General features: G+C 44.5%; 1 protein-coding gene across 1 annotated transcript in view; it reads right to left on the reverse strand.

The window, feature by feature from the left end:
- itga11b (integrin, alpha 11b) overlaps nucleotides 1–13,137 on the reverse strand; it is a 50,237-nt gene extending 37,100 nt beyond the window's left edge. The window contains exon 1 of the mRNA XM_076267955.1: nucleotides 13,056–13,137. Within this exon, the coding sequence (XP_076124070.1) occupies nucleotides 13,056–13,104 (49 nt within the window). The 5' untranslated portion in view covers nucleotides 13,105–13,137. The remainder of the gene's footprint in view (nucleotides 1–13,055) is intronic.
- Nucleotides 13,138–20,299: the final 7,162 nt, after the last annotated feature.

The following is a 20,299-nucleotide window of genomic DNA, read 5'->3' on the forward strand; positions in this document are numbered from 1 at the left end:
CGTTCTGGTTTTCCCGGGATTGTTCTCTTTTTTTAATGTCTGTCCCGGAAAATTGATAATCAAATGTCCCGTTTTTTGGTGCAAAGGCACTTCTATTTTTTTAAGTATTCCCTAGTTTCACTTTCAATAAAACCTACGTTCCGCTCCTGCAATCCTACTATTTTTCTTAAGTTATCTTGATTGTATCCAGCTGTCGGAGGAAGGCATGCGCTTATTTGATTGGTTGTAATGCAGACCAGCGAAACGAAAGTTTACCTTAACCATCAGCATCACCTAGCAACTACCGGCCGCGCGCAGCATGTCCAAGAGAGTGAGTGCGTGCGGGTAACAGATTGGAGACGGTAGCCTAGTAAAAAAAAAAGAAATTTCGGTTTGATTTGGTTTGATAAAATGGGGGGCGAAACGGAGGAGGATTTAGGCCTACAATCAAAGTCAGGGCCAGCGGCAAAGAAAAAGAGATACACAGTATACAACGCCGACAGGATGAAAATTTCCAGAGTGGGTAACAACTTAATATTATGCATATTATTGTTCATGTTTTATGGATTAGCCTTATCTTAAAAGAGCTGGTGAAAGGGCATTATAAGAACCGTTTAGACTCAGCAACCTTAAAGTGACAATGAATGCACCATAGTTAAACAGTATAACATTTGCAGCATTTGTTAATAAGTTATTATTTAAAACCAATAATAAGCCTAGTATCTAATGAATTATAGGCATTTATTTTATTTTTATTTTGTTTTTGTTTTTTTTTTGGGGGGGGGGGGGTTCGGCAATGAATGCTGCTGGGGTGGTGTGTTGGGGTGGCGTGTGGTGTGTTGGGGTGGCGTGTGGTGTGTTGGGGTGGCGTGTGGTGTCTGGCGTGCTGGGGTGGTGTGTTGGGGTGGCGTGTGGTGTGTTGGGGTGGCGTGTGGTGTCTGGCGTGCTGGGGTGGATTGTGGCCTGTTGGGGTGGGGTGTGGTGTGTTGGGGTGGCGTGTGGTGTCTGGCGTGCTGGGGTGGCGTGTGGTGTGTTGGGGGGGCGTGTGGTGTGTTGGGGTGGCGTGTGGTGTGTTGGGGTGGTGTGTGGTGTCTGGCGTGCTGGGGTGGCGTGTGGTGTGTTGGGGTGGCGTGTGGTGTCTGGCGTGCTGGGGTGGCGTGTGGTGTGTTGGGGTGGCGTGTGGTGTCTGGCGTGCTGGGGTGGCATGTGGCCTGTCGGGGTGGCGTGTGGTGTGTTGGGATGGCGTGTGGGGTGTTGGGGTGGCGTGTAGTGTGTTACTGTAAGATAGTGTGTGGTGGGTTGTAGGTTGAGATGTCGTGTTGTGTGTTGTGTGTTGAGATAGCATGTTGAGATGTCTTGGATGTATTGGAATTGCGTGTAGCGTACTGAGATGGCCTGTGATGTGTTAAGATGGCCTGTGGTGTGTGGCGTGTTGAGATGGTGTGTGGTGTGTTGAGATGGTGTGTGGTGTGTTGAGATGATGTGTGGGTTGTTGGTGTGTTAGATAGATAGATAGATAGATAGATAGATAGATAGATAGATACTTTATTCGTCCCAAGGGAAGTTTTAGATGGTGTTAGATGGTGTTTAGGTATTGAGATGGCGTGTGATGTTGTGTGGTGTTAAGATGGTGTGTAGCATGTGGTGACCTCAGCACAGGATGTCCTCATCAACAGCCAAACAGCGCTAATTACAGGAGGACCGAAAACTGGAAGACCAACTACAGTAGAAATGATCAAAGAACAACTTAGTAATGTTCACCTCAACCACACAAGCTTAGTCATGTGCACCCTCCACATCCCATTTTCTTTTTATTCTCTTCTTCAGTTCTCTTCGCTCTCTCTTATTCTTTCTCTCTCGCTCTGTCGCCACGCCGACCTGTCTGTCTGGCCCGACACATTCTGGGGCAGCTGTTGAGTCTGGTTTCAATTTAAATGTTTATCAGGGAGGCCATTTCAGACAGACTTTAGTGCTGTTGCCAAGACGACAAAAAATCGCATAGCATGAATGATGTCATGATGCTTCTCCAGTGTGATTTCCACAGCAGGATATTATGAGGGGAGCAGATGAAAAGTCTGTCCTTTTGGCCAAGAGAGAACAGCTTCGAATGAATCTTTATCTGACTTCCTCTCAGCTGCGGGACTGAAATGGGAGCAGATTGGTTCACTTTCTCTGTGTCTGCTGGAGCTGTGCAACCACTGTAGGCGTTTTTCGACCGACAGAGAACCCGTTCTAGAACCGGTTCCGTTTGGAGTTCTTTGAACCTTGGTGCTATCTGGTGAACCAGCCCACATTTCCACCAGTTTAGACCGAACCATGGATGCGTCATTAACAATGGGTGTTGCATGCAAAACAAAAGTTAATGAGATGCATAAACCGGAAAATGATATGAACAGTTGCCCCGTAAAAAACGGCAGAAATTAGCTGTTTAAAATACTAGTCAACATCTGCAGTGTAATGCTAGTTGACTAGTTTTGTTTATGCAACAGTTGATATGGACGGAATACTTATGCTTTTAGCCTGATTTTGCCAAAGACAGAAATTACAGTATTTCCAAAGAAAGAAATAACTGAATAGTAACAAATTACTTTGCTTTTTCCAAAGAAAATATATCACTGTTTGTGTGTGTGTGTGTGTGTGTGTGTGTGTGTGTAAGTGATAGAGAGAGAGTGCATGCATTTGTGTGTATGTGTGTGTGTGCATGTGTAAATGTGTACAGTATGCATGTGTGTGTGTGTGTGTGTGTGTGTGTGTGTGTGTGTGTAAGTGATAGAGAGAGAGTGCATGCATTTGTGTGTATGTGTGTGTGTGCATGTGTAAATGTGTACAGTATGCATGTGTGTGTGTGTGTGTGTGTGTGTGTGTGTGTGAGTGAGTGAGTATGCTTGTGTGTGTGAGTGTGTGTGAGTGTGTGTGTGAGTGTGAGTGTGATTGTGTGTGCATGTGTAGAGGACAGAGACAGATTGTGTCGTTTCCTCAGTAAGATTCCTCCTCTTCTCATTCCTGAGCAGACAGTGAGCTCCAGCTCCTGCCCACATAAATAAACTGTGAGTCCAGGACTTCCTCAGGCAAACACCAGGACACACACACACACAAGCGTGCAGATGCCAGCAGCTGTCTGGAGAGTGCGAGCTCCTGATCTCAGGCCAGCATCTCTGGAAGCGCTGAAGTGTTGGATAATAAACACGTGGCTTCGGCCTACCCCCGCCTCAGAACCCAGCAGCAGAGAGTCCTGGTCTACACCCTCCCCATACAATCACACACACACACACACGCACACACACACACACACATTAATAAAGTAATACACACACACAGCTTACACATTTCCACCCTGTTACTCACATCCCCCTCAGCACCACTACAGCCACCTGCAGGATCTGGGAAGCGCTCTGATCACCCAGGGTCATATTCCAGTAACCAGCCATCACCCAGGATCATATTCCAGTAACGGGCCATCACCCAGGGTCATATTCCAGTAACCAGCCATCACCCAGGGTCATATTCCAGTAACCAGCCATTACCCAGGGTCATAATACAATAACCGGCCATCACCCAGGGTCATAATACAGTAACCAGCCATCACCCAGGGTCTAGTAACCAGCCATCATCAATGGACAATTTCTTCTAACCACCACGGAAAGTCACCCACAAGAAAAGAACATCTAAAAAGAGATCTCCTTATTATTTTTTAAGACTGCATATGTTCAAATACAGTGCTAGAAAATAACTAGCTTTTAAAAAGATAACTAACCTCTAAAGGAATGATCCAGAGTTAAAACAGCTTGGGGTCTTTTTATGGATAATAACAAGTTAAAACTTTTGTTTGGGAGCAAGAATATGTTAATCGGAGAAGTGGTAGTGTGGAGAGGGCCTCTACAGACAAATTGAAGTATTATAAACTTTGTACGTTTGCAGAGGTTATAATAAGGACTGTTTAGGAAGTCAGAAGTCACCTTAACTTGTCTTCCGGTCAAGTTATTAAGTCAGAAGTCACCTTAACTTGTCTTCAGGTCGCCACCATCTTGAGGAAAAGTACGTCCAAATTAGTAGGCTCATTCGACTTCATGCGCAGCATGTGCATTGTGCAGCATGCCTCATGTTCAGCCAGATCTGTGCTGCACAAAATCAAATGAGCCTAATGGCAAATGAGGTATGGTTTCTCTGTACTCATATTTTTTTAATCCTAAATATTATGATAAATGTTTTTATCAAAAGTTTAAAGGACAATTCCGGCGCAAAATGAACCTAGGGGTTAATAACACATGTGTACCGAGTTCGTCCGCTCTCTGTTGTTTTTATGCTAATCGAACGTGACCAGTTTTACCACAAACCGCTAATTAGCGGGGTTCACCCTTTATTAAGACATCCCGTTATTACGACAACCCTCTATTACGACATACCGTTATTACGACATGCCTCTATTTAGACATGCCCCTACTCCGATTTTTTTTAGTACCGCTATTCCGACATTACCAATCCTCATTTTCAATTTATCTCTGCAGTTCCTGTATCCTATCAAATTCCAACATCCTAGATGCATGGATGAGCTGTAGTCATGTCATCTGCACCTGCAGCTACATCAACAATCCACCCGCCATCCACTCCAAACAATGTTTTTCCCAATAATTGATATCGGCACACATTTCAGTCAAAACCTTAGGTGATTTTGAACTGGCCATGTGAATAAATGTTACACATTATGTAAAACAGAGGTAGCTCTCCTCATTTTATTCTCTAAGCTCTCAGCGGAAAACGGTCGGAAACTCCATGCATCAAACAAACTCTGTGCGTGCAGGCCACCTATATTAATTAATTAATGGCCGTCAATCAATGGCCAATTGCGCAAAGACGGGCGGAATTCTTACGCTCCAGTAGCCTAAACCACTTCAGTGAACGTTCAAATAACCCCCAGAGTTCAGTGTCCATCAGGGTGTTCAAACTGGATGTGCGATATATTCAAGTTGCTTATATTGCAGAGGACAATGATAAAGCCATGTGCAACGCATTTTGGCTTGCCAGCAGGTTGGATAAACTCAATTTACTACATAATAATGTAGGCTAGGCTTATATATTTTATATGTCATGCGTGTAGTTGTTGAATTGCACATAACATGTCTGCATATTTATTATGACCGGCGCGCAGCGAAGCGGCGGTCATATAGGTTTAGTCAGAAATTTTTTTTTTCTTTCTTTTTCGCATGCCCAAATTTCCGTCAATGAGTCCCGGGACACTGAAAGACCGGGGTACACGAAACTTGGTGGGCATGTAACCCCACATGGATAGCATGGAACCATCATTTTTCGTTTTGATCTGTAGCCCCCCCCCCCCCGCTGGACTGGACCCCCGAAAGGAGGGTAGGGCAGACACAGTTTTCTGTGAATATCTTGAAAACCGTAGGGTTTAGTAGGACAATTTTTTTTGGTATGTTGATCTCAAGGGGCCATGTCAACCCATTCCATAACCACTCATTTCATGTATAGCGCCACCTAGTTAAACACAAAAAAGTAAAAATGAGGTGTTGTAATCACAGGTATCTGTGACCTAACATAGTCAAAACTGCACGAAATTGGAAGTGTAGGATCATTATGACACCCTCTGTATGCACGCCAAATTTTGTGGAATTCCGTTCATGGGGGGCCACACAATAAATTAATTTATGTTACTATACACCAACTGGCCTGTAGGTGGCCGGAGACAGTTTTCTGTGAATATCTCGAGAACCGTAGGGCCTAGGAGGTCCACCTTTTTTATGTATGTTGGTCTTAAGGGGGCATGTCAACCCATCCCATTACCACTTATTTCATGTATAGCGCCACCTAGTTAAAAATTAAAAAGCAAAAAATTAGGTGTTTTCATCACAATATCTCTGGCTGACAAGGTCAAAACTGCACAAAATTAAAAGTGTAGGATCATTATGACACCCTCCAAATGCATGTCAAGTTTTGTGTACTTTCGTTCATGGGGGGCCTTACAATAAAATAATTTATGTGTTCATTTAGTGACGTACACCAACAAGGATTCCCGGGACACTGAAAGACCGGGGTACACAAAACTTGGTGGGCATGTACCCCCACATGGATAGCATGGAACCGTCATTTTTCGTTTTGATCTGTAGCCCCCCCGCTAGACTGGACCCCCGAAAGGAGGGTAGGGCAGACACAGTTCTCTGTGAATATCTTGAGAACTGTAGGGCCTAGGATGACCATTTTTTTCCGTATGTTTGCCTCCAGGGGTCATGTTAACCCATTTCATGTGCACACATGTGCACAAACAGATACACACACACACATACATACATTCACAGTAATCATACGTATGACACATACTCACACAGTAGACATATGTACGCTTGCATGCACAGGCACATACGCAGGCACACACACAAGCACGCACACACACACACACACGCACACACACACACACACACACACACTCACACACCCACACACATAACATAAACATAACACAAACAATCAAGAATTTCTCAGAATTATGAACAGGCAAGATGGAGGTGGGGTTGTATAAAGTGAATTTTACATGTGAAATCTATGAACTAATCATGTTTTGGTACTTGTTGTCTAGCAGATACCAGTGAGAATTGAGTGTGGATAATGCAATTTAGTGAGACAGTTAGAATCATATAGGCCTTTCAGCGTGATTTATTTTTGTGGAAAAAATGTGCTGGACTGGGCGGCGGTCATATTTTGTACCGCTCTGCGGTACATCTAGTTAAAGGAAAATTCCGGTTTTAAGCACTTTAAGGCCCTTTTCTGGTTTGTTTTGGATGAACTAGAGTGGTGGACACCGAAATTTTGACGATTGGTCCTGTCTCGACTTTTCTGACTCTTTTTGAATCGCCTTTGACTTCTCAAGGTGGCTGGCAATGGGCATACTGTAGTAGGCTACTCAAACATGTCCTAAAACAACCCTCAACGTTCGTTTTCAAAACTGTGCAACTCACCGAGTGGTTAGTGGTGTTCATTGATGTTCCAAAACAAGTAGCGTAGCGAAATACAGTTTCTGTCGTGTTTTATTTGGCATTTTGTAAAATCCCATTGATTTCTGTTGGAAGACTCATTGCACGTTGATAGCTGCGCCACCGTCTATGCTTCAGGTTCAAATATTGAGCGGTTGTGAATAGTCCCACAATAGCAAATAAGACGGCTGGAAATCATACATTGCGCCGATATATTTGCTTTTAATAATCAACGAACACCACTTGGTGAGTTGCACAGTTTTGAAAACGAACGTTAAGGGTTGTTTTAGGACATGTTTGAGTAGCCTACTACAGTATGCCCATTGCCAGCCACCCTGAGAAGTCAAAGGCGATTCAAAACGAGTCAGAAAAGTCGAGACAGGACCAATCGTCAAAATTTCGGTGTCCACCACTCTAGTTCATCCAAAACAAACCTTTAACCCCTAGGTTAATTTTGCGCCGGAATTGTACTTTAAACTCATTATCATCCATAAATAGACGCCTAGGTTGTTTTAACTCCGGATCATTCCTTTCACAAGAAGACTGACGCTGCTGTGGTGAGTTTGGAGACAATTATGCTTAAATGAATTATCTTCTCTCATTTCTTTCTCCTGATACATAATTGAAACTATAGTAAGATCACATCTTGATCTCCTGAGCTATCAAACATCCATTGTTGAGAACAAAGATTTTCCTATGGGCAGATTCCAGTAATCAATCACCGGAGAGCATCACATTCCAATTGGATGACATTTCTGTTTTGTTCCAGAGTCAGATTCCAATAACCAATTACAACAGCCACAACAGCCACATCATCTATGAGCTTCCTACTCAGAGGCATGCTTTTGACCGCAGACATCTTGTCAAAGACAATGCATTCCACACAAACATGCACACACACATGCGCGCGCACACACACACGCACACACACACACACACACACACACACACACACACACACACGCCTCCCCTGACTCAAGTGAGGGCAAGGAGCTTCTGGTACCCTGCTGACTGACGAAGACGACCGTTACGGAGGTCACGGTCACGTGTTTGAATACCCGCTGGCCACATTTCTGAGAGCCACTTTGGAGAGGAAAAAGGAAAGAAGAAATCAAAATGAGATCTCTTCCTTGTCTGGCCCATTTCTCCTAGACATAACTGAGTTTAATATCAATATCAGCTTTTGGCCATTTCTTTGTATTTCTGAATTTCAGTTCCTGAGAAATAGCCCTCCTCTTGTCTCAGCCCAAATCTCATTTAAGTTTAAGATACATATAAGAACAGATATTCCACGACAAAACAGTTACACAGTTACTTTCACTATTGACTGACAATGGGTTACCATCGAAAACATAACCTAAGGACATTTATCCTGCAGAGGAGTTGCTGCTTACATATCGTGACAGTGCGTCTTCAGCTGTGCTTCATGTGCGCCTTTCGCTAGACCAGGTCAGTGGCATAATTCTTGGTCAGTGGCGTAATGCTTTTTAAATAGTGTAAGATAGCGACTTTTGGATTATGTGCCAGACCACACCTTAGGTTGTTAATTGCCACACCCCTGGGCACACTGTGTAATAAAAGAGAAGGGCATAGCGAAAAACTCGAGTGTAAGATCGTGATAAGAATACGCTATGCGCTGGGTTTTAGATCACCAAGAGAGGGCCCAAAGTCTCTAAACAATCTCATCTCAACCACACAGATGTCGCACACACTCACCTCAGTTTAACAGATCTCACACACACTCATGACAGCCTAACAGATCTCTCTCTCACACATACAGACACACACATATACACACAAGCATGCACACACACACACACATAGGCATGCACACACACACTTACACACAAACATGAACCAACACGCACACACACACGCACACACAAAGCATGCACATGTACACACACATACACACAAGCATGCACACACACATACATACATACAAGGATGTACACACACACATACACACATAGGCATGCACACACACACACTTATACACAAGCATGAACTAACACACACACAAAGCATGCACATGCACACACACATACACACAAGCATGCACACACACATACATACAAGGATGTACACACACACAAGCATGCATTAACACACACACAAACATGCACACACACACACACACACACACACACACACACACACTCACACACTCATCTGAGTTTAACAGATCTCAGAGACACTCATATCAGTTTCACAGATGTCAAGCACACAGTCTCAGAGGCACAGTCATAACCAGCCAGCCTACTACTCTCTAACACCTCTTCATCCGCATGACTCACTGCACACACACACTCACACACACACACACACACACACACACACACTCGCGCACGTGCACACACACACACACACACACACACACACAGACAGACAGACACACACACACCCACACACATAGACACAAATTGAAATGTCATCTTTTGGTTATTCTCTTCTGCTCAGTTAAATACGAATGACAAGCCAATCTAACCAGACGGGTTACCTGACAGGGAAAGCTGAGCAGTGCTGTACAGTGTGTTCCTTATGCACACACACACTCCTACACACACACACACACGTATAGAGACACAAGCATTTATGCACACCAAAACACACACACACACTCCTACATGCACACGTGTGGAGACACAAGCATTTATACACACCCAAACACACACACACACTCCTACACACTTATGGAGACACAAGCATTTATGCACACCCAAGCACACACACACACACACAAACACACACCACACACAAGAATCAAAATGTATTCTTTTGGTCTGCTTAAATCCACCTGCATGGGCAGAAGTCATTGGTCTTTCTCTTGTGTGGAAGTCGCATGCACTTCACTCTATGCTTTTAAAGGCATCCATAGCGCTTCATGGAGGGGGAATGTCACTAACCTCCACCAATGTGTAGCCCCCACTGGGTGATGCATGGCAGGCAGCCATATTATTATATACACACACCAGCTTGAGGTGGAGAGTGAGGGTACAAATCAATCAATCAATTACACTGGGGGATGATTAGGGGGATGATTAGAGGGCTCACCCAGATCACACACACACCACCTATATCACACACACCACCCATATCACACACACCACTCACATCACACACACCACCCCCATAACACACACCACCCCCATCACACACACTACCCCCATAACACACACCACCCACATCACACACACTACCCCCATCACACATACCACCCACATCACACACACCACCTCCATCACACATACCACCAACATCACACACACCACCCCCATAACACACACCACCCCTATCACACACACCACCTCCATCACACACACCACCCCCATCTCCTAAACACACATCCATCACACACATCACACACACCATCACCATCATACACACCTCCTCATCACCCTCATCCACTCTATCACCTCCATCACCCCCATCACCCCTGTCATAAACATCACACACCTCCATCACCCCATAACACACCTACCCTTCACTCAGACCATGCAGACATGCAGCACTCCATCCATACTCTCCAATAAGCCTCCAAAGTGTAGAGGGAGTCTCCAAGGAGCTCCGTGGGCAACAAGAAGAGGAGGAGGCAGCTCTGTGCGGATGAGAAGGAGGAAGAGGAAGAGGCAGCTCTGTGCGGAAGAGGAAGAGGCAGCTCTGTGCGGATGAGAAGGAGGAAGAGGAAGAGGAAGAGGCAGCTCTGTGCGGATGAGGAAGAGGCAGCTCTGTGCGGATGAGGAAGAGGCAGCTCTGTGCGGAAGAGGAAGAGGCAGCTTTGTCCAAATGAGGAAGAGGAGGAGGAGGCATCTTTGTGTGGCTGGGGAGGGGGAGGAGGAGGAAGATGAGGCAGTTGTGTGTTGCTCTTCCTCTCAGGTTGGGCTGCAGCAGCTTATAGTTCAGTACCACACCTCCTTTACTGCCCTGCTCTAGTACACACTGGGTGTGATGTTGGTGGTGTGTGTGATGTTAGTGGTGTGTGTGATGGGGGTGGTGTGTGTGAATTTGGTGGTGTGTGTGATGGGGGTGGTGTGTGTGATAGGGGTGGTGTGTGTGATGTTGGTGGTGTGTGTGATGGGGGTGGTGTGTGTGAATTTGGTGGTGTGTGTGATGGGAGTGGTGTGTGTGATGTTGGTGGTGTGTGTGATGGGGGTGGTGTGTGTGAATTTGGTGGTGTGTGTGATGGGAGTGGTGTGTGTGATGTTGGTGGTGTGTGTGATGGGGGTAGTGTGTGTGATGGGGATGTTTGTGGCTCTTCCTCTCAGGTTGGGCTGCAGCAGCTGATAGATCAGCACCACACCTCCTTTACTGCCCTGCTCTAGTACACACTGGGGAACCACCTTACTGTATATACACACCACACACAGGACTCTAATCCAATATGAAACACACACACACACACATACAAACACACACACACAGGACTCTAATCCAATACGAAACACACACACACACACACACACACACACACACACACACACACACACATACAAACACACACACACAGGACTCTAATCCAATATGAAACACACACACACAGGACTCTAATTCAATATGAAACACACACACACACACACATACAAACACACACACACAGGACTCAAATCCAATATGAAACACACACACACACACACACAGAACTCTAATCCAATATGAAACACACACACACACAGGACTTTAATCCAATACGAAACACACACACACACACACACAGGACTCTAATCCAATATGAAACACACACACACACACACACAGGACTCTAATCCAATATGAAACACACACACAGACACACACAGGACTCTAATCCAATACGAAACACACACACACACACAGGAATCTAATCCAATACGAAACACACACACACACACATAGGACTCTACTGTAATCCAATATGAAACACACACACACACACACACACAGGACTCTAATCCAATACGAAACACACACACACACAAACACACCCACACAGGACTCTGATCCAATATGAAACACACACACACATACAGGACTCTAATCCAATACGAAACTCACACACACACATAGGACTCTAATCCAATATGACCCCCCCCCACACACACACACACACAAACAGGACTCTAATCCCATATGACACACACACATACACACAGGTCTCTAATCCAATACGAAACACACACACACACACACACACACAAACACACACACACAGGACTCTGATTAAATATGAAACACACACACACACACACATACAGGACTCTAATCCAATACGAAACACAGACACACGCATAGGACTCTAATCCAATATGACTCCCCCCCCCCCCCCCCCCCCACACACACACACACACACACACACACACACACACACACACACACACACACACACACAAACAGGACTCTTATCCCATACAACACACACACACACATACACACACACAGGACTCTAATCCAATACGAAACACACACACACACAGGAATATGAAACCCTTCATATGCAAGACTGTAGCACCATCCAGAGAGAAGACAAGCAGGTGGGTTAACGCCTCTCAGACCTCTGCAGAACATACAGCCTGTCAACCCGCTCTCTCTTTATCACATAGCAGCACACAGAGAACTCACCCAGTCCCTCTCTTACACACACACACACACACACACACACACACACACATACACACACACACAGCAGCAGCAGCAGCACTCACAGACCTCTCCCAGTTCCTCTCAAACACAAACATACACACACACAAACAGCAGCAGCACTCACAGAGCCCCCCCCCCCCAGTCTCTCTCTAACACACACACACATACATACACACACTCACACACACACACACACACACACACTCACACACACACTCACACACACACACACACACACACACACACACGGACACATACACACACTCTCACACACACACATACATACACACACTCACACACACACACGGACACATACACACACTCTCTCACACACACAAACACAGACACACACACACACACACATCAGTCCTATTTCCTCAATATTAAGAAACTACACACTACACACACCTGTGTGCATATACAGCTATACATAATTACTTCACCCACACACACTTGCACACACACAAACACCGTGCTTACCTGGTAATAGCGTCCAGGTGAACAGTAAGAGGATGAAGTAATACTCCATGTGTGCGTGTGTGTGTATGATGGAGAAAGACTGAAAGTCTTGTTAACTCCAACCCTGTAGCAGCCCTCCTGTAAGCAGATCAGAGGAGGAGCAGAAAGAGGAGGAGGAGGAGGAGGAGACTGGGCACTTGAAAGGAGACTAGGAGGAACTGTCCCTCTCCTGCTCACACACACACACACACACACACACACACACACACACACACACACTTACACACACAGTAACCCTAGCCTCACACACCACTCTTTCTGGGGTTTTTAAAGAGTTTTTTCCTCTCTGCAGTGCCGTAAATCCCGTGGCGGCTTTACTAGTCACCCCAACACACACCTGGCACAGAGGAGGAATGCCAGTCAGGTATGCTAATGGACACCAGATTTGGACATTCATTCACATCTCTGCTCAGCGTGCACCCTGAGTCCACGGCCCCTCGTTTCTCTTCTGAGCCTCTGAGAAGAGCTTCACAAAGGAGTGCATCCCTGGCAGTGGAACCCTGTCGTGCATCCCTGGCAGTGGAACCCTGGCAGTGGAACCCTGACGTGCATCCCTGGTAGTGGAACCCTGACGTGCATCCCTGGCAGTGGAACCCTGACGTGCATCCCTGGTAGTGGAACACTGACGTGCATCCCTGGCAGAAACACAACACATTCCGCTGCTTCACTTTTTTTTATTATTCTTTTTTTTATTATTATGATCTTTACTTTTTTAAAACTCTTCTTTGACTGTTGCCCTTCTATGCTTTTATCTGCTATTACTGTTTGGTTTTGTTTATGTAAAGCACATCGAATGACCTCTGTGTATGAAATGTGCTATATGAATAAACTTGACTTGAATTGACTTGGCTTTGAACTAGAGAGCGGGAGCCAGAACAGAGGCATCATAAATCAGATCTAGTGGCGCCTGCGTGTTTACCCCGGAACAAACCCTCTGGTGCAAACACTTGCCCGATCCCTGCGCTGTAACAGAAAACAATTCCAGACCAGTGACTGTTCAAATACAGCATTTGAAGCTTCAAAGGGGGAGAATTCTCTTCTGTGTATGTGTGTGTGTGTTTAGCTGTGTGTGCTTGTGTGTTCCAGCATCTCCTTCAGTTAATGTAACTTGACACTAACTGCCATTAAAACCACAAATGTGGTCCTCTCTCATCCTCATTCCCCTCTCATCATTCTCATCCTCATCCCCCTCATCCGCCATCTCATCCTCATCATCCTCATTCCCCTCTCATGATCACATCCTCATCCCTCATCTCATCCTCATTCGCCTTATTCAGATTTTGGCCATTGTAAACCAAAACGAGGCTACAAGGTCCACAAACCATAGGATTGTTGTGTTCTATGCATTCGCCAGGAGGTGTCGAAAACACATTAATGATATAGTCAGTGTACCCCTGTTGTCTGGTTTTGGTTTTACGCAATGGCCTGAATAAGGCGAATTCCACTCTCATTCTCTCCCATGGGTCACCCTGTGGTCACCCAGCACTGGCCAACTGCAGCTGCCTCAGAGGACACAGTTGTTTTTACTGTTGGAGTGAAACTCCCAGCTAACCTCAGGGACCGGGGAACATAGGACCCTTTTGAAAAACCCTAACCATAACCCTAACCCTAATCCCGAGCGGGGAACATAGGACCCGGGGAACATGGGGATGACCCCCATGAGGTAGCCTGAAAAGTTGTGGATTCAATTCCCGCCTTCCACCATTGTTACCTTGAGCAAGACACTTCACCCCAAATTGTTCCAGGGACAATGGCCCCTGTGATATAATTGATGTGTGATGTGATTGTGTATGTGTGTGTAAGTTGCTTTGGATGAATGAATAAATGTAAAAGTAAACACCCGCAGGTGTTCACAGCAGGCAGGCGGTAAGGCAGCCATCAGTGGAGTCTGAACCCACTTATCACTCCCAACAGTGTCATCATTCAGACAGGGTCTCCATTACAGCTTTCACGTATGGTTTGTACTGATAGTCTAACACTCTGTTCTCTGCCTGCTTTTCTTCCACAGGACAGATGTTATGCATAAAAGCACAGACTCAACTGCAGAATGAGAATTGTGTAAGGGAGCAAAGTTTCCATGCAGTTGTTCCTGAAAGCACCATGGCCCAATAACTGCCACATGGCCCAATCTACAGTGAAACTCTGTTCTAATTGCACTGAGGTCACGTTAACTACCAAACAAGTGACCATTTCATTCCATAAATGAACTAAAAATACTTTTTTTTTTACTATTGTCATTTATTTTGAGACATGTTCTCCAAATGAATGCCTGAGGATGTGCAGCCGTGAAGGGTCTCGCTGTGATATATGACTTGCTTGGAAAGGTTGGCGGTGCTTCAGTCTCGCCAAACAGCTGCTGTCCTGCCATGGGCTGCAGTCCGTGGAACGCTGTCACTCCTGCCGGGGATGACTTAGAGGAGCAGTGGGGTTGCCAGGGCCTGACTGGCTTCCTCTGATTGGAACGCCGAGCCATGCCAGAGAAACCGAAGGCCTGATGGTAAAAACACACCTGATCACCATGTGCACAGACAGAGCACTCATCACACTGACATGCTGCTGGATCTGAAAGCTGAGAGGTAGTCATTCTGGAGACATGGAACAAAACATTCTGCAAAAATTGACAAAAAATACATTTCAGACTATGACAAATTACACTGCATATTTTTAACACATTAGATATGTTTTGGTTCAACCATTTTTTGTATCAAAATGTACCTTTTTCCAACACCGTCAGATACCAAAAACAAATGAATTTATGCCTACAAACTTGGAACACATACTCTTACTTAACAAACACAAATACCCTAATGTTTTATGTACAATATATTTGAGTTAGAGTTGAGATAGTTTAAAGTTTAGTTTTGTTTACTTTAGATTAGAATTGACATCCGACAAATTAGGTATGGAACCATTTTGTGTTTTCTGCTGACTTAAGAAAAACAAAATGATCTAAAATATCAAACAATTTCCGATATCTGATGACAGTGTTGTGATATTCAGTAACTATAAAAAATAATCAGACAGAGTCTGTTATGTATTATGCAGATGTGAAATGTGACAGAAGGTCCATCAGAGTGGCAGCTACCTTAGATATTGTCTAATTGTATGACATTATGATGAATTTCTGATGGTCATCAATAATTGAGGACACAACTGTGAAACCTTACAAAAAATATACATATGCGATCTTACTCAAATGAGGGATATTTTAAAACAGTTAAGTATATATGCATAATAAACTATAGAGTATTTTCATTATAGGGTATTGAAACTCCTGTGTGTGCACACACAGATGACTGATAGATAGACCTGGGACTGAGATTCATACAGTAACTGAATCTAGAAGCTGAGAGCTATATATGCGTAACTAAACATGATATTTATACAGTATAACTGAATCTAGAAGCTGATAGCTATCTATGTGTAACTATGATATTTATACAGTATAACAGAATATATAAGCTGAGAGCTATCTATGAAACATGAAAATTAAAAGGTATTTATTTCTAACTGGATCTGGAGCTAAAAGGTACTTATTTCTAACTGGACCTGAAGATGTAGAGCCATTTATGAGTTACTGGATCTGGAAGCTGAAAGGTATTTATATAACTGGAGAAGCTGAAATTGAGTAACTATTTGTCCTGGAACGAGAAGCTGCTGTCTCCAGAGTCAAATGAGAGAAACTTCACACACAAGGAACTAGTCAGCCACCAGAACCACACTGCCTCACCCAATCTAGGGCAGACCAGCGCGCCTTTCAGGGGCAATAATCACCCACTCTAGGGCAGACCAGCATGCCTTTCGGGGGCAATAATCACCCACACCTGAGGAGCGATGTGCGTGACATTCGGTAATCTTCTCCTCTCGCTCAGCTGCTTCTGATAACCGGCGTGGGGCTGTGGTGCAGGAGGACTACAGGCTGCAGAGCAGAGCCCCGTGCCTCAGATGGTTCAGTTCACACACACACACACACACACACACACACATACACAGAGAAAGAGGGCACATCCTTCAGGTAGTTGAGCATAAGAAGTGTACTCATACACACACACATAGATAGACTGAGGCAGAGAGACATCCACACACACAGTCGCATGATGACCATGGGCTGTATCAGGAGTTGGGAAGCATATTGAGACAAGTACGGCCTAGAGAGAAGGGAGAAGGATGTGGTGGTTATCTGTATCGAAGGCAGCTGATAAGTCAAGCAGGATGAGGACCGAGGACTGTGCTGTCGCTCTGGCTTCTTTTAAAGAGCAAATGTCAGGTTAAAGGAGAAACCTGGGGCTTTTTCACATAGATCTCTGTTTTTCGAGGTCACCGAGTACTGTTGGTACGGGAAAAAAACAACAAAAAAAACAATTGGTTTTACCTGCTGCAGCCAACAGCTTTCAGGGCTTCCTGCCTTTTTTTAACTTGGCCAGACACCCTCTTACTACATCAGCTATGTTAAATTCAATTCAATATTAGTGTATTTAAAGATAACTCATTTTGGAAAATGCCCTTTTTACTTTACATTACTACACATTAAGTGGTTGTTAAAGGGGAAAGGGGAATCGTACGTGGGTGTCGAGGGAGGAGAGGCAACGCAGAATCTGGTTGTTAAAGGGGACCGAGACGACTACCTCTTGTGACTCATGCTGCCTTCACATATCAGAATTATGGTAAATATGAGTGCTAATGCACATGAATGCATTTTCAAATGGGAAATTGGGAGATAATTTTGATACACAAGTTCCCGAGATGAGATAACCTTTGATATTTCTCAATGGGGTCAGCCCTATGTTCCCACATTTCTACGATTTTTTTTTCACTGAAAATTAGGCTCTATGTTCCCACAGCCCTATGTTCCCAGACCCCTATGTTCCCAAGGTTAGGATTAGGCTGTGGGAATATAGGGCCCTCAGCCCAAAGTTCCTAGGGTTAGGGTTAGGGTAAGGGTTAGGCTGTGGGAACATAGGGCTGTGGGAACATAGGCAAGCTCCCATTTCAACATAGCAAGACATACAAGAGTAATGCAGGATTTGCCACGTATGGCAAATAATTCCTTTATGTTCAGCTACTGTTACTGCTATAGACCGGTTTCAGGTCCCTAACAACCGTCGTTAAGGACGAACTCGGAGGACAAGCAAACCCAAAGCCGTATAGCAATACAATGAAAGAAAGACGCAAGGTGCTTGAAAATTGTTAACTTTTGGCAGAGAAAAGCAGACGGAAATTCCCCTGTGTGGTACAGGAGACATTTCATTTTTTTGCGATATGTCCGTTCAAAGCTAAAAATGTTTAAAGCGCCAATAAAGTAACGTTAGGCAGGCCTAGGTGCTAGACATTTGGATACGAAGCATGCATTATGAAGCTACGAAGTTATGCCACAAATGTTATCTTCATGCTCAAGAGGAAAAACTCAAGTCATGTACTGTAGGCTAAATAACATAGGGTAGTGACGTTAACAAAGTGTTCCTCAGCATATCATTTTAATGAGAGACTTATGAACCATGAGAACGGAGGCTAACGTTAGCCTACATTTCACGCAAATGGTAGCCTAAAGTTAAAGTTGACACTCCATTTGAGTTGTTTGTTTTAAGAAAGAAGACATGGGCTTGCAAGTAACGTTATTGCTAACTTATAGCTAATCCGTCATAGGCTCCTGTCCTGTCCGTTAACATCCAGCATAATGCATTTTGTGCATTGTAACGTTATTTCAGTCAATCGTTTAATGTGTGGCCAGCATAGGCTACTTTATCAAAGTAATTATCCTCTGACCTCAGGGGGAAATTATTGTCCACCCCTGTCATTATGTACCCTTTGAGTAGGTAATGTTCTCACTAAATCTAAACTAATTGTTTGTGCAGTCGAAGCCCTAGTTCTAACGTTAACATTAGCTTAAGCCTAACCTAACTTTTCAGTGACTGGCCACATGTTTTACCTTCCGTAAAATCCGTTGCTTTTTCATAGGTAAATCCGCTACACCTCTAGATGAAAACAATCCAGACTCGGCTACACCGAAATATTTTGGGAATATGTTTTTATTCTTCATCTTATATCAAGTTCAGCCAGCTTGTTTTCTATGTGCTGTCAGTGTAAACAACTAGTGCTTGTCCTCCGAGTTCGTTCTTGACTACGGTTGTTAGGGACCTGAAACCGGTCTATAGCTGTTGATTGAACATTTTAATGTGTTCTCTACTTACACTTAACATATTATTAAAACATTTCGTTTTACCCAGAGCAGATGCTAAATGGTGCCAACAACAAAAGCACTCATAACACACTCGTAGTCCCGAATTCACAAATGGGAAGTATCATCTTCCCGATAGCATGTGAGGGCGGCCTTATGACAAGAGGACTGCTTAAAAAGTTGCCTTTCTACATTAATTTCTGATCCATTTTGTGTGTAGGGGGGGTAGGACGATTCTAAGGGCCCAGCACTGACAGGGGGCCCCCAGAGGGATAGCAGAGCACTTCTGCCTCTGTGGTGAGGAGGAGGACGGAGGCCAGCGCAGAGGAGCACACTGGATGAGCTCCTGTCTCCTGTAGAAAACTGAAGCCATACCGCAGGCGTCCCTGAGGATGAATTAAGCCAGACCTGCGTCTTACGGGTTCACGTGGAATGCTCTTTTGGATGATCAGTCCAGCACCTGCACACTAGCTTCAAAATGAGTCTATTTTGTTCTCAGTTCATGATGCCAATAGCAGCGAGCAAAAATAAATGATTGTGATTTAATCTCAAAACAGATTTTATCAATATTAATAACTAAAGGCTCCTTCAAATGCCTCTGTGAAGCACTTTATTAAAAGGATGCTTTTCCCCCCCAGTCCGGATGTGTGGGTTATGGGGAGAGCTGGGCAGACAGACAGACAGATTTACAGAGTTATCTGGTTTGAATTCCATTTGGAGGAATGACACTGGGCCCAAAAGCAAATTAAAAGTGTGTGTGTGTATGTGTGTGTGTGTGTGTGTGTGTGTGTTTGTGTGTGTTGAAAAGTTTGTGTGTGTGTGTGTGTGTGTGTGTGTTGAGAAGTCTGGGCAGGAGGTAAAAAGACTTGTGTTGCCACATGGGCCTTTTCTGGATTTGTCAAACATTGGGAGTCAATGAGATCACATGAGAACACAGAATATATGAGATCACATCTGAACATATGAGATCACATCAGAACATATGAGAACAGAGAACATATGAGATCACATCAGAACAACACATGAATCC

Source organism: Alosa pseudoharengus, unplaced genomic scaffold (genome assembly GCF_046254945.1).
Source record: "Alosa pseudoharengus isolate Yale_2024_CS ecotype anadromous, Long Island Sound unplaced genomic scaffold, YU_APseudo_1.1 YU_APseudo_1.1_scf_10, whole genome shotgun sequence".
Taxonomy (NCBI): Eukaryota; Metazoa; Chordata; class Actinopteri; order Clupeiformes; family Clupeidae; genus Alosa; species Alosa pseudoharengus.